Source organism: Leuciscus leuciscus (genome assembly GCF_965113295.1).
Source record: "Leuciscus leuciscus genome assembly, chromosome: 20".
NCBI lineage: Eukaryota > Metazoa > Chordata > Actinopteri > Cypriniformes > Leuciscidae > Leuciscus > Leuciscus leuciscus.
The window spans coordinates 3,844,387-3,858,869 of NC_138744.1; the positions used below are offsets into that span (position 1 = coordinate 3,844,387).

The window sequence follows — 14,483 nt, forward strand, 5'->3', positions numbered from 1 at the left end:
TCCACCAGATATTTACACTTTTTTCACACCTTGCTTTTTAAAAATGTATTATTACTGGCATGAAAGCGAGTCTCTGTCATGGAAGGGAAGCGGTTGCTTCCTGTGAGAGCTGAAGGAGTGTTGTGGGAAAAGAGGCCAGTGTATTGACAGTCTGTCTGATATACCACAGTGCTGAGGAGGAGACACACACACTGTTTAGAGTCAACAGAGCGGAGGAGTTGAGCTTATCTCAGCACAAGAGAGAAAACCGTGAGACGGAGAGAGATTCCAGAGCGCTGACGTGTGTCCTCAGAGGCAGACACGCAGCGAATGATGTGCTGTACGACACTGAGCTTCAAATCATATGAGAGGAATGCTTGTAGGATAATTCATTAGTTACCATTACCATTCTGTGAGGAAAACTACATATTCAGAGATCTTATATAGGCACAACCAGACGCATCAGAAGGATAAATCCAGTGCGGAGGCTGAGGGTGAGCTGGTGTGTGTCACGGTACAAATGTTTTAATGCTTTTTATCAGATCAGGCCACTTAAAGGCATGAGGCCGGTCGATGGTCCACGAATAGGTAATGTCATTAGCTCAGGCTGTGATTGGCAGATGCAGCCAGAGTGAGGTATCATGGGATGGATCTGCCATCTCTGGCAGTGCTATGAAGCTGGGTTTCATAAAATCACTTATTGGTTTATTAAATATTGATATTGACTTTCCTAGAGTAGGTTGGGCCTTTATTTTCATCATAGCTATAACAACAAAGCCGTAGTTTGTAAAGCATCTGTTAAAGTATGTATTTTAACTGTTTTAAGAACTAAATAGCGAAAAAAAACTTTGTTTAGTTGTCATTACAGTCTTGTGTTTGGTTATGTTAAACATCATCCATTAGTTTCAGTGTGTTTTAGCGCCATCTGCCAGCAGAATGTGCATGGCAACAAACACTGTTTCTTTTTGTTATTTAGAATAAAAGGTCAAACTGAAATAAAATACATTTGTTTTGTTTTAATAACAGACAGGTGTGTAAGCCACTAAACCTTTATCAGAGATGGACACCACATGGATCAATAACTCCAACCAGGACAGAAGCCTCAACCGCTAATGAATACTTGAGTTTTCTATTTGCTGAGACATTTGTTTCCATTCAGACTCTGAAGGAGGAGAACGAGCTGGTTTAGAAAATACAAATACATATACATTTAGAATAATACAAATTAAATTCAAAGCTACCAAAATGTAAAGGTGCAGCTTGTAATTCTGGCTCCAGTAACAACATAAATAATATTATTTTTGCACATAGAATATTTAAGCCATTTAAGACACATACCATGAACTCCAAGGTTGATAACTGTTGATATGCATCTGTAGAAACCACAAGTCAATTTCAACAGAAGTTTAATTCCTGAGAGCTCCACCTGTCAACGAAATCACATGGAAATGATAATCCACTACTTTTTTTTTACTACAAAAGGCACCAATTCAAACCTCTTTGTGAATATCACAGCTCTTAAAAGTTGATGTCAAATACATGGTGAAAAGGAACCAAAAGAAGCAAAAACTGCAGCCACACCATGCAATAGGCCATATATGCTTAAAAAAACTGGTTTATTGAAACAATCCAAAACAATGTCTCTTTCTGTGACTGACTGTAACTCTTTCTGTGACTGACCATAACTCAAATCCACGTTCTGTTTGATTCGAGAGTGTGTGTAAATAAGTCTGGAACAAACTTCCTTACATGGATAATTCACCCAAAAATGAAAATTCTGTCATTAATTACTCACCCTCATGTCGTTCAACTCCGTAAGACTTTCATTCGTCTTCGGAACACAAATAAAGATCTTTTTGATGAAATCTGAGAGCTTTCTGTCCTTCTATTGACAGCTAAGTAAAAACCACTTTGACACTTCAAAAAGTTCATAAAGAGATCGTTAAACTAATCCACATGAATTGAGTGGTTTAGTCCGAAGGATCTGAAGAGACTCGATCGCTTTATATGATAAACAGATTTAATTTAAGCTTTTATTCACATATAAACATTCATCAACTCACACATCAGTGTGACCAATGAGGTTCATTCTCGTGTTACGCAGCACGTTTGACCTTCAGCGAGAACCAATGAGGTTCATTCTCGTGTTACGCAGCACGTTTGAGCTTCAGTAAGAACCAATGAGGTTCATTCTCGTGTTACGCATCACGTTTGAGCTTCAGCAAGAACCAATGAGGTTCATTCTCGTGTTACGCATCACGTTTGAGCTTCAGCAAGAACCAATGAGGTTTATTCTCGTGTTACGCAGCACGTTTGAGCTTCAGCAAGAACCAATGAGGTTCATTCTCGTGTTACGCAGCACGTTTGAGCTTCAGCAAGAACCAATGAGGTTTATTCTCGTGTTACGCAGCACGTTTGAGCTTCAGCAAGAACCAATGAGGTTCATTCTCGTGTTACGCAGCACGTTTGAGCTTCAGCAAGAACCAATGAGGTTCATTCTCGTGTTACGCATCATGTTTGAGCTTCTGCAAGAACCAATGAGGTTCATTCTCGTGTTACGCAGCACGTTTGAGCTTCTGCAAGAACCAATGAGGTTCATTCTCGTGTTACGCAGCACGTTTGAGCTTCAGCAAGAACCAATGAGGTTCATTCTTGTGTTACGCATCACGTTTGAACTTCAGCAAGAACCAATGAGATTAATTCTCGTGTTACGCAGCACGTTTGAGCTTCAGCAAGAACCAATGAGATTCATTCTCGTGTTACGCAGCACGTTTGAGCTTCAGCAAGAACCAATGAGATTGAGTGTCTCTTCAGAAAATTTGGCCTAAACCGCTCGATTCACATGGATTAGTTTTACGAATTCATATGGATTCAAATGCCTACAGAAAGGTAGTAAAGGCATCATTAAAGTAATCCATATGACTCCAGTGGTTTAACCTCAATATTATGAGTGCTCTGGTTGCGATTTTTTTTTTAACCACTTTATTTGCAAAATTTTAATCTCCAGCACGCGTTCATATGAGCACCATGACGCATTTGTGTGAACTAACCTTTAATGCTTAAACCTTTTTTTTTTTTTTTTGGACCCAGACAACAAGTCAGCAGTCTTTATGTAAAAACTCAGCAAACACAAACAGCAGATCCGTATGTTTTAAGAGCATCATTTCTTGTAGCAGTAGTGCATGCTAAAACAGAATAACACACTGTAGCTTAAGGCCCTCCTGAGTGTAAAATGATGGATTGTTCCCTCACTCCGCACTTCAGTGATCTTAATGAGTGGATCTGGAGAGCTGAACACAGCACTCTGAGCTCGTTGTCCGTATATTACCAGTGAAAGGTTACTCACCCTCTGTGTCTGCAGCCCATGGCCAGAATCTGCTGACTTATGTACAAAAGCAGTAATTTAATTAGAAGTGGCTTTGAGTGCTATATGTGTCCACTTCAGAGAGTTAATAGCAATGAATGTCAACAATCGCTTATAAGTCATGTTAATGTGAAACAGGCCGTACAAAACAGGACACTGAAATTAGATTTATTATTGACTATCACAAAAATATATAGGCCTAAATTTAAACTTTATGCATTTTAATTGCATATCAAATTTCCATTCATGTGGATTACAGTTTTAACACAAACTTAACATGATGCATATTTGTCAGTCGTACATAAATGTCTGTAATAGTACTAATAAACTAAATGTGTTTTAAATGCACAATAACTAGGTTTATATATTTATCATCAATAAATCCAATCTGTTTCAATCTCAAATTTTAACTGTTGAATATTACTTGTTCCACAGCTGGCCATATATTAACCATGTTCATACTTTTTAACTGAATACATTTAATTGTTTATACTGATTCTAAGCTATTTGAATACGTGTATTTTGAAAATATGATTATTTAAATAAAATAAAATAGATGCAAGTAGTTAATAGTAAAATGTGCCAGGAAACATACCTGTTTCATAACAGTTTCATTTATTATGAGTGACATATGCATCACGTATAGTATCACAATATTTGTTCGTATAGTAGCGTTGTACTCCAAATGGATGAACATTTTATATGCAATTCAAAAAAGAAATATTTTTTGGAGTGTATAATCTTGAAAAAAGCTAAACCAGCAAATATTCAAGTTGTTTCTTGGAAATGTATAAATTCAACTTTGAACTGACATGAATTTTTAAAGGGCATATTTTAGTCTAGAATCCTGATGAGCTGTGCTGTGCATGTGCATTAGTTCCCCGAGACGTCCTGCCATGGGCTGTTTTATGGCTGATGAGGAACAGATACTGTCAGTTCAGGTTATTATCACGCAGGCTAAATGGGGAAGCACTTTTCTTAGCCAGTATACCGTCCAGTCTCGTTGCTTAAGATTTTATTACCACAAAGCATTTGTTTACATAACATCACAATATTTAACATGTTTGCTGCCTATTGCGTTTAAAGGGAATGTTTTCAGATAGACATTCAGTTATGTTCTGACATTATGATGTGTAAACATGGCAAGTAATGCAGCACAAATAGCCAAACTATTTTGTTTGAAAATATCAGTTATTCAGTAGATCAGATAAGTCCTACATTTGTGTACATATTACATACATTTTATATATCTATATATACAGTATATAGAACTCTTGAAGTGTCAATAAAATATCTTGACAAAAAATTGACACATCTCTTGATGGAAATAACATCACAACATTTATTTCCATCAAGAGGTGCATCAACTTTTGGTCAAGATGTTGTATTGACAATGCAAGAGTCCAGCACTCTGTAAAGTCTCCTCCAGCACATCCCAAAGACTCTCAATGAATTTAATATCTGGACTCAGAGATGATTCTTCATGCTCCATCCCAACCATTCCTTCACAATTTGAGCCTGATGAATCTTGACATTGTCATCTGGAATATGGTCATGATGTGTCTTCCTACATGTTTTGTTTTTTTAAGAAATGAAAAGCTACACACTTCATCAATCAGGGCTAGAAGAACTGTTGCCAAACATATAACATGCTAGTTAATGTCTAAACCTCCTCTGCATGCACACAGACATTCACGTTCTTGTGTTTGTCCCAGTAGTGACATTCTTCAGGGAAACTCGACACAGCGAAGCTCTCCTTGTGACGACTGACGGCATGAACCAGAAAGCCAGCTAAATGCTTCTCCAGAAGCTCCACGACAGCTTTGGCATCTCCCTTCCTCGCAGGACCTTCCATCATCTGTTTGATGCTCTCGTTGGGCACAGGCTGAGGGGCGCTGCAGAACGAGACCACCAGGTTTATGTCATTTCCTTCAGATACTTCAAAATAACTCTGTCCGGCCACACTCTGAAAGTTTTGTCCAGCTCGAAAGTTCCTAATTTTGCCCAAGTCACTAACGCCTCTGATGGACCAGCTCACCCAGTCGTACTTCTTCACCAGGAAGTCCAGCAGTTCCTTGGCCGTTTCCTGGAGGTTCCCATCCTCTCTCTCCTTCACAAGCCTCTTGATGTCCAGTTCAGCTTGCTCTGGAAACGAATGCACACATTTCTCAATCGCTTCCTTCATTTTCATCTCAATTTCTTGGATCTTTGCGCTCCAGTCTTGAATCTTCTCCTGCTCTGCTTCTTCTCCCTGAGTAAGGAAACAATATCCCAGCAGAGCGATTATTCCCAGGCAGAGCAGCTCCTTCAGCCTGACGCAGAAATCTTCCAGGACCCTTCTGTTTCTGGCCTCGTATTGTTCCACAACATCCAGGATTGGCTCCCCAAATGTGCTGTTCCCCAACACAGCATCATAAAGCACACAGAGGTTCTTCTCTCCTCCTGTTATGAAAAAATGCTCCAAGAACAAGCGTTTTTTTACCTCCTTATACTCAGGTTTGGCCTCCAGAATGTCAATGTATTTTCTGAACTGGTTCCGCAAATTTTCCTCCACAGAGAAGAACTGGGTATCCAAACGCCTCCTCCTAATCTCAGAGTCAATGTCTTGTAGCTGAGATGAGAGGACATCTAACTTGCTCCTCACAACTAGAAACTGATCTTTGACATATGTGATCTCCTTGCTTTCCACATTGTTGAGGACGAGCTTGAGGACTGGAGCTGCAGCCTCGAAGAGCGGCGACATCTCTCCAACAGCGCTGGCCAACACCTCGGCTCCTCTCTCAAACATCTCCATCACTGCTTCAATGGCCTCCTTCTTCTGGGCCACAACCCTCTCCAGTGAACTGGTCATTTCTTTAAAAGCAAAACCACAACACACACAGAAACACCGCAGTTTAATATTAAGGTACATTTGTAAATTATTTAAAGGGTTAGTTCACCCAAAAATGAAAATTCTGTCAGTAATTACTCACCCTCATGTTGTTCCAACCCCGTAAGACGTTCGTTCATCTTCGGAACACAAATTAAGATATTTTTTATTAAATCTGAGAGCTGTCTCACTCCTCCATAGGCTACTAAGGGACTGAAACTTGCTGGCCCAGAAAAGTTATTAAAGAGATCGTTAATATAGTCCAAGTGACTCCAGTGGCTCAATCTTAAGTTTATAAAGCGACAAGAATACTTTTTGTGCGCAAAAAAACACAAAAATAACGACTTTATTCCACTATTCATTTCCTTCTCTCTGGGCCTCGAGCGAGTTCACGTAGTGTTTTAACGCCTGTGTTGTACGTCACACGTAGGCTCACTATTGGCCGACGCTGGTCATGTGTGTCATGCGTGTGACGTACAACACAGACGCGCTGCGCTAAAACACTACGTGAACTCACTCGAGGCCCAGAGAGAAGGAAATGAATAGTGGAATAAAGTCGTTATTTTTGTTTGTTTTTGCGCACAAAAAGTATTTTCGGCGCTTTATAAACTTAAGATTGAGCCTCTGTAGTCACTTGGACTATATTAACGATCTCTTTAATAACTTTTCTGGGCCAGCAAGTTTCAGTCCCTTAGAAGCCTATGGAGGAGTGAGACAGCTCTCAGATTTAATCAAAAATATCTTAATTTGTGTTCCGAAGATGAACGAAGGTCTTGCGGGGTTGGAACAACATGAGGGTGAGTAATTACTGACAGAATTTTCATTTTTGGGTGAACTAACCCTTTAAGCAAACTGCTATTTGCATAATTTACTCTTTCCCCTCCATTGGCGGAATTTTCCGGCAATCCGTGGGTGCGTCTCATTCAGCTCCCTATTCAGTATAGTCAGGGCACTGATCAGGGAGTCTGCCATTTTAAGGGCTGTCTCAATCGCAAAATCCTTTCGGTGCAAATATTTACATTACAAATAGAAATAATATGATTTGTATTGGTTTATGTTCACATATGTGAAAAAAAAAATATCATGTGTTTAATTGAAGTGTATAGCCATGTTGTTCTGCAAAGTAAAGAGTGCATTGTTAAGTGCCAAGATAAATGACTGTTTTGTTCAGCTTTCTTCTAAGGTACAGTAAATGAGGCATCATAAGACATGGATCCTTTGCTGTATTAATATATCTATATATATATATATATATATATATATATATATATATATATATATATATATATATATAATTTTATTTTTTTTAGTTAAATGATGCATCTATCCACTGCAACAGTAGGCTATAATAGGTAATGTGCAATCACCACTTTTGTCAGATGTTTGTAATATATCATATATCATAAATTAAAACCACAGTGACATACAGAGGAGAGTCATATAGAATTATGAGAAAAGGTTCATGGTTTGAATCTGAAATAACCCCTGAATAGTTAAAGTGGCTTTACAAATCAACCATGCATCAGAGATGAATAACTGTCCAACTGAAAAAAATGATAGATTACTTTAAAGTAATGTTGTTCAATAAAATACACAATCATTTAGGTTACATTTGAGAATCCAGAGTTCAAGACACACCTTGCTAATCTCTCTAAAGCTCTAATGCAGACTGCCTCGTGGATGTGTCTTAATTATGCGCATCCCTGAGATAACATCATCATCATCATAGCAAAAAATATTTAAACAGGTTTCTCACGCCTCTCAGGATGAAGAGCTGCTGGAAAGACCTCCAAGTTTCCAAATTATTCCCACAGTTTCAGGTTCGATTTCAGAGCAAAATGTCGTGATCAAATGCTCACTGTGGAAAAGATGTGCGTGCGTGTGTGTGTGAGAGAGAGAGAGACTGAGAGAGAGAGTGAGTTGTGCGCGCACTGATAGGTTTGGGGTCGTTTTGGAAAGCAGTTGGTAACTGTCGGATCAATGGCTCATATTTGACAGCAGTGTATTTTTATAGTTTGTTTGCGGATGGATCTATGATGTCCTATTTAGACATCAATTTTACACGAGACTGTTTAATTGCAGATTATTTGTGCGTCGTGCGCAACATCTCACGCGCTGCTGGACATGAACGTGCGCAGGTTTGGGATTTTGGCATCTCAATATCCAAAACAAGGTATTTTTACAGACTATTTAATAGCATATAATGTAAAGTATACATATAGGTATACTATTGTACAGTGTTACATTTTCTTATAGCCATCACGATACTCGAATGTTTAATAGATTGTGCCTCAGTCAGTGATAATGGACAGCTCACGGACTATAGGCTATGCATGCTCTTTCCGAAGCTATTTTTAATGACATTTTTTAAATATTTACTTTAATTATTTATTTAAGTTAATAGGCTATCATATAATCTACGTATTAGTTGTCACACTTTCCTTTAGGGAATATTTTGAGGGTAAATAGTTGTTTTTGAAAATAATGTTTTTAGAGTTTCCAATATGTAAAATTACAATGTATAAAGCAGCTACATATAAGTTTGTGAGTGAGTGAGTGAGTGAGTATAAGCAAGAGATAATGAGAGCATCGGTGTGACAACTTGCCCCAACAGTGGGTCTATGCATTTAAAATGTGACCTTGAGAAGAGCTATTTGAAGTCTACCGTGGATCTTTTTCCGAATGTATTTCAGTGTGGCTTTTATGTTTGGCAGCTTGTTTATCCAACAGCTATAATAAAATAGAATATGTTGATACTGTAATTTTTGGTTTAATAACAGAATTAATTACAATTAGAATTAATTAATTACAAAAATGTCTTAATTTCAGACCGTTTTGTACTTGGTATTTGAAAATGACATAGAAAACCACTGCTAGAGAAAATCATGTGTTTGCAATTGATTTTTGAAATGTAGAAATTGACAAAGAAATGTAGACTTTTTGACAACTTGCCCTGGTCTCTGGTACTCATATGAAGGACAATGACGGTGAATGTAATGCATTATTCTTATATTGCATTTGGCACATTGTCCTAGAATTATTTCCTTTTTCTTATTTCTTAAAATCATGTATATTCAGCTCTCTCCGTGGCTATTTACTTATTTATTGTCATTAGTTGTCTAGAATTTTTCCTGGTGAGCTCATCGACAATAATAACATACACTAAGAGACAATATAAACACATATCAATAAAAATGAAAAACAACACGTATACACTGGCCGGCCAAAAAAGAAAGAGTCTCTGATCGGATTTAAATAGACAAATGCTTAAGAGCCTATGATTGGATCATCATTGCAGTGATTATTATGTTTGGCAACAGTTCTTCTAAGCCTAATTGATGGAGTGTGTAGCTTTTCATTTCTTAAACAACCATGTAGGAAGACACATCATGGCAATATTCCAGGATGACAATGTCAAGATTCATTAGGTTCAAATTTTGAAAGAATGGTTGGGATGGAGCATGAAGAATCATTTTCACTCATGAATCGGCTCCTCTGAGTCCAGAGCTTAAATTCATTGAGAGTCTTTGGGATGTGCTGGAGGAGACTTTACAGAGTGCTGGACTCTTGCATTGTCAATACAACATCTTGGACAAAAACTGATGCACCTCTTGATGGAAATAAATGCTGTGATGTTATTTCCATCAAGATGTGCACACACTCCATCAATTATAGGGTTAGAAGAACTGTTGCCAAACATTTAACATTCCAGAAACATATAATCACTGCAATACTGATCCAATCTTAAACATTTACATATTTAAATCCAAACAGCGATTTATTTATTTTTTTGGCCAGGCAGTGTATATTCCATCAATTACAAGGAATGAAATACAGATGCATAAATACCAGAAGAATTATAGAGCATGAACAATAAGTGCTGTTCAAAAATTCTGGTTTTAGTTTTAATTGCTTTAGTGCTTTAATCGTAGATGATTTGTTAATGGTCTGAAGAGGGGTTAAGAGCTGTCCGGACGGATATTAAGGGTATAGCGTCAGTTCTGGCAGGTCACGTTAGTCAAGCTCACATCAGCTGACTTTCAGATGATCCACGTCTAGCTATAGGAATACGACACCTATCACTGTATTCATTTATAAGCTCCTGTATTATCAGCACCGATCGCGTTTCTCAGGAGATAATTACCCTCCTCCGTCCCCAGATCCTCCTCTTGTCCAGTCAGTTTGGCGTTCTGGTTCCCCTTGAATCAGAATAAATTCTCAAATCATGTTGTACTTTAAAATCTTGAATTAATGATATCTGCAATACATTCATGTTGGTTCTCTTCTGTTTACCCTCAGGGGGGTTATTACATGCTAGGCTGCATGGATGCACAGGGAGTTCTTGCCCAGTACAGAACCATAACGCCAATCCTAACTGTATGCTAATTGTCAATCGTATTTGACGATAGTGGTCCTGACAGAACTGTAGGATATTTCAGAATTGTTAGACCTTTTCTAAAATGACAAATGTCTTCAAAAGATCACAACCTACCAATTTTGAGGCAGACCGCACTTTATTCCAGATCTGACTTCTCTGCTTCTCTTATTAATCAGGATTTGGCTGAAGAGTTGTCTGAAGGAAAGTCACACTGGGTAAAGTGAATCTTGAAATGTCTTAGCGATAGGACTATAGGACTTGCATGCATATTTAAAACATTTTAGCATGTTTGACTTTCAATAATCTAGCTATAATTCATAGTCTTGTTCTTTAGCATGAAGCTGCTATTATTATTATTATCTCAATAATGTGTAATAACTGTGTTTACAGTGAAGAATAACTAGATTAGCTAAATCATATATGTAATTTGGGTCATCTAGTGCATGTCAGGATAAGTTACATGCATGCACACACACACACACACACACACACACACACACACACACACACACACACACACACACACACACACACACACATATAAAATATATATTTATATATATATATATACAGTATAACTTTTTTCAAGACAATTTATTTTTATTGAAGGATACATTTATATAATTGCATTACATTATGTTTATGTAATAAAGTAAGTTTACCTAAATAATTTACACAACCTGCTTAATTTTAATTTCTCTGCTGTCACATAGATTGGACAAAAACCTCAAAACACTATTTAAAGCACGATCACAGTGCCCTTCACTTTGACACCATTGCTCACTGTGACTGACTGAAATGAAAGGAACAGTGTGTGTATTTCTCACATCTTTATTCACAATTCTGCATAGTACATGAGACAATGCCAGAAGAATATAGCAATATAATGTAATTCTAGAGAGATAGAGATCTACAGAAAAAAATATTTTAAGGCTATACAAGTTATTAGGATTATAGATTTGTTAATTGGCATTAAAGAAAACAAAAACATGTTGACTTTGGCTTGGGCAGATTCAGTTTGAGTGCGTGTAGTAAACTGTACAGAAAGATGAAAACATCACTGGCAGAAAATAATATTGCTGTATGACAGTATCATAACTTTTGTTTCACAAGTGCAAATATTTGCAGGAACACGTTAGAAATGGGTTAACAGGTTGATAGGTGGTTGCTAGGATGTTGCTAGGTGTTCTGTTTGGATGCTAGAGTGTTGCTAGGTGCCTAGATAGATAGATTAGGGTTAGATAGATAGATAGATAGATAGATAGATAGATAGATAGATAGATAGATAGATAGATAGATAGATAGATAGATAGATAGATAGATAGATAGATAGATAGATAGATAGATAGATAGATAGATCGATCGATCTTACTAAGGTTTTCTGAGTTGTTGCTTGGCCATTGCTAGGGGTTTCTGAGTGGTTCCTAGGATGTTGTTAGAGGGTAACTAAGGTTTTGAGAGGTTGTGAGAGCATTAGTTGGGATGTTCTAAGTAGTTGCTAGGACATTGACTGATAAAATAGACAGACAAGATAGAAAGACAGATGAAAGAAAAGTCACAAGGGTTAAAATCACACATAAGTGTTCAGCACTTCTGACATTTTTTTGGCCACATCTTTCATTTTTTCTTCCCACTCGATGCTCAGAGCTTCTTCATCATCTCCGACGATGGCAGCGTAGCTCATGAGAGCAATGAGGCCGATGCAGAACAGGTATGTGAGTCGCGTGCAGAGGTTTTCCATGACGCGCTGGTCACCCTGCGAATGATTCATGTACACCTCCAGAATGGGCTGGCTGAAGATCTTTGATTCGCCCATCACCGCACCATAAAGTGTGTACAGGTTCTGGTCACACTGATTGATCACAAAGCTCCTTTCAAACTCTTTCTTGCGCTGTTCGTGTGCTGCAGACGCCTCCACGGTGTCCATGAACTTGTAGAACTGATTACGAATGTTTTCCTCTAGACGACAATACAGACCATCCACCGTCTCCTTTCTGATCTGAAGTAATACATTCTGATTCTGCTGTGAAATTTCATCCAGGGCTCGATTCACGCTGCCGAACTCACGTTTGAGTTTCTGAATGTCTTTATCGTCCACATGGTGCAGCACCACCCGGATGAGAGAGCCGGCCACGCCGAAGATGGGATTGACCACCGCCGCTGCTGACGAGATGGTGGCCACACATTCTAGAACCTTCACAAGGCCCCTCTTCAGCTTCTCTGGGTCCTCGAAGGTCTCACTTTCAGCCATCGAGTCTGGAGGAAGAGCCCTTCTCAGTGATCTTTACCTGAAGAAGAAACTGGTGATACAAAGACACACAATATTCACACAATATTCACACAATATTACAAAATATTCACAAAATACACTTTCTAGAACAAGCTCATGATCACTATACACTTGTATAGAAAGCAGCTGAGTGAAGTTTCTTCCAAAATTGTTCAAAGTTGTCCATATGAACAATATTTAACATTTTCTGTTCCTCACACACACTTTTCGATTCCCAATAACCGCAAGGATGCTGGCATCTCCATGTGGCATACAGTACTTGTTTCCTTCCCGGATGAATCAGCGTTTTTGAATGAAACAGTTAAGTGAATGATTCAATGACTCATAAAAAAAAAAGAGTCGCTTGTTCCGTTCTTGAATGAATAAGCATTTTTGAATGAATCGGTTGAATGAATGATTCCATGACTCTCTCATAAAGACAGTGGCTGCATCCAAAATCGCATACTTCCCTACTATATTGTAGGCGAAAAACAGTATGTGACAAAAGAAGCATGTCCGAATTCACAGTACTCATAGGCAAAAAGTACCCGGATGACCTACTTCTTCCGGCAAGATTCTGAAGTGTGCATTCAATGGACACTTTACTATCCCATGATGAGGCCACGGGAGAGGATTTATGAATGGCAGTGAAGCGATGTAACTGACGCTGGTAGATCACATGATAATGACAACATGGTGAATATTAGTACGACCAGACATTCACACTACACCCACTCATATTACTTATAGAACATACTTTTTTAGCGGTCATTACTTATAAGTACCTACTCCAGAGAGTATGCGATTCTGGATGCAGCCAGTCGCTAGTTTCGTTCCAGAATGAATCAGCTTGTGTTTCTGAATGAATCGTTCGGCGAAATGACTCAGTGACTCACCCACAGACAGTAGGGCTGCGTCTGAAAAATTAGGCAGCTGATTTGTTGCCTTGCTGCCCTATCAGGCAATGACATTGCAGGCAATGTTAGTCCATGAAAGTATCTTACGAAACTGATTTCGGACAGACTTCTGAGGAAGGGTAATGCTTTAATGTTCTACAGCAAAATAGAGAGAGCTTTGGAGATAACTAATTGAATATTTAATTAGTACAATCTCAATAGAAAGTGGAAAACACCCAGTCGCTTCTTTCGTTGCTAAATAAGCTTATTTTATATGAATCTTTTGAATAAAGGATTCATTGACTCATCATTTGTTGCCACCTACTGGTGTATATAACTTGCAAAATAAGTCACTGAAATTTTCCATCACTAATGCACAGACTGACAGCCTGTCTGGGACACATAAAACATATAGAACATGTTTTATGTGTTTAAAACTAGATTAAAGTCGCATCTCTTCAGCCAGGCATTCATATAATCCTACAGTTCAAACTACAATCCGGCCTCTAGCTCATAAATGCCAGAGGAGAACTGGCCCCCGACTGAGCCTGGGTTCTCCCAAGGTTTTTTTTCTCCATTAGGTCACCTGATGGAGTTTTAGGACACCATTAGGTCACTTGATGAAGTTTTTCGGTTCCTTGCCACTGTTGCCTTTGGCTTGCTCAGTTGGGGATATTTTGGGGATATTTAATTTAATTTTATCAATCAATAAATTCCTCTTGAAACAA

General features: G+C 38.3%; 2 protein-coding genes across 3 annotated transcripts in view; both read right to left on the minus strand.

The window, feature by feature from the left end:
* Positions 1–4,345: 4,345 nt before the first annotated feature.
* Positions 4,346–8,102, minus strand: LOC309483359 (protein rapunzel-like). Of its 2 annotated transcripts, none has more exons than XM_082149149.1 (2): positions 7,969–8,102; positions 4,346–6,196 (listed from the first exon to the last, which is right to left on the minus strand). In XM_082149149.1, the coding sequence occupies exon 2, from the start codon at positions 6,192–6,194 to the stop codon at positions 5,007–5,009; it is 1,188 nt and encodes a 395-aa protein (XP_082005275.1). In that variant the 5' UTR covers positions 6,195–6,196; positions 7,969–8,102; the 3' UTR covers positions 4,346–5,006. The 2 variants fall into 2 exon arrangements, with proteins under 2 accessions (XP_082005275.1, XP_082005276.1); XM_082149150.1 differs by having other exon boundaries at positions 7,851–8,081.
* A 3,063-nt stretch (positions 8,103–11,165) lies between these two features.
* The window catches only part of LOC309484480 (protein rapunzel), a 4,486-nt gene continuing 1,168 nt past the window's right edge, over positions 11,166–14,483 (minus strand). Inside the window, exon 2 of the mRNA XM_082150852.1 lies at positions 11,166–12,890. Within this exon, the coding sequence (XP_082006978.1) occupies positions 12,161–12,841 (681 nt within the window). The 5' untranslated portion in view covers positions 12,842–12,890 and the 3' untranslated portion in view covers positions 11,166–12,160. The remainder of the gene's footprint in view (positions 12,891–14,483) is intronic.

Excerpts from the sequence above, each read along its gene's own strand:
- LOC309483359 (XM_082149149.1), bottom strand. The coding sequence starts at position 6,194 with ATGACCAGTTCACTGGAGAGGGTTGTGGCCCAGAAGAAGGAGGCCATT.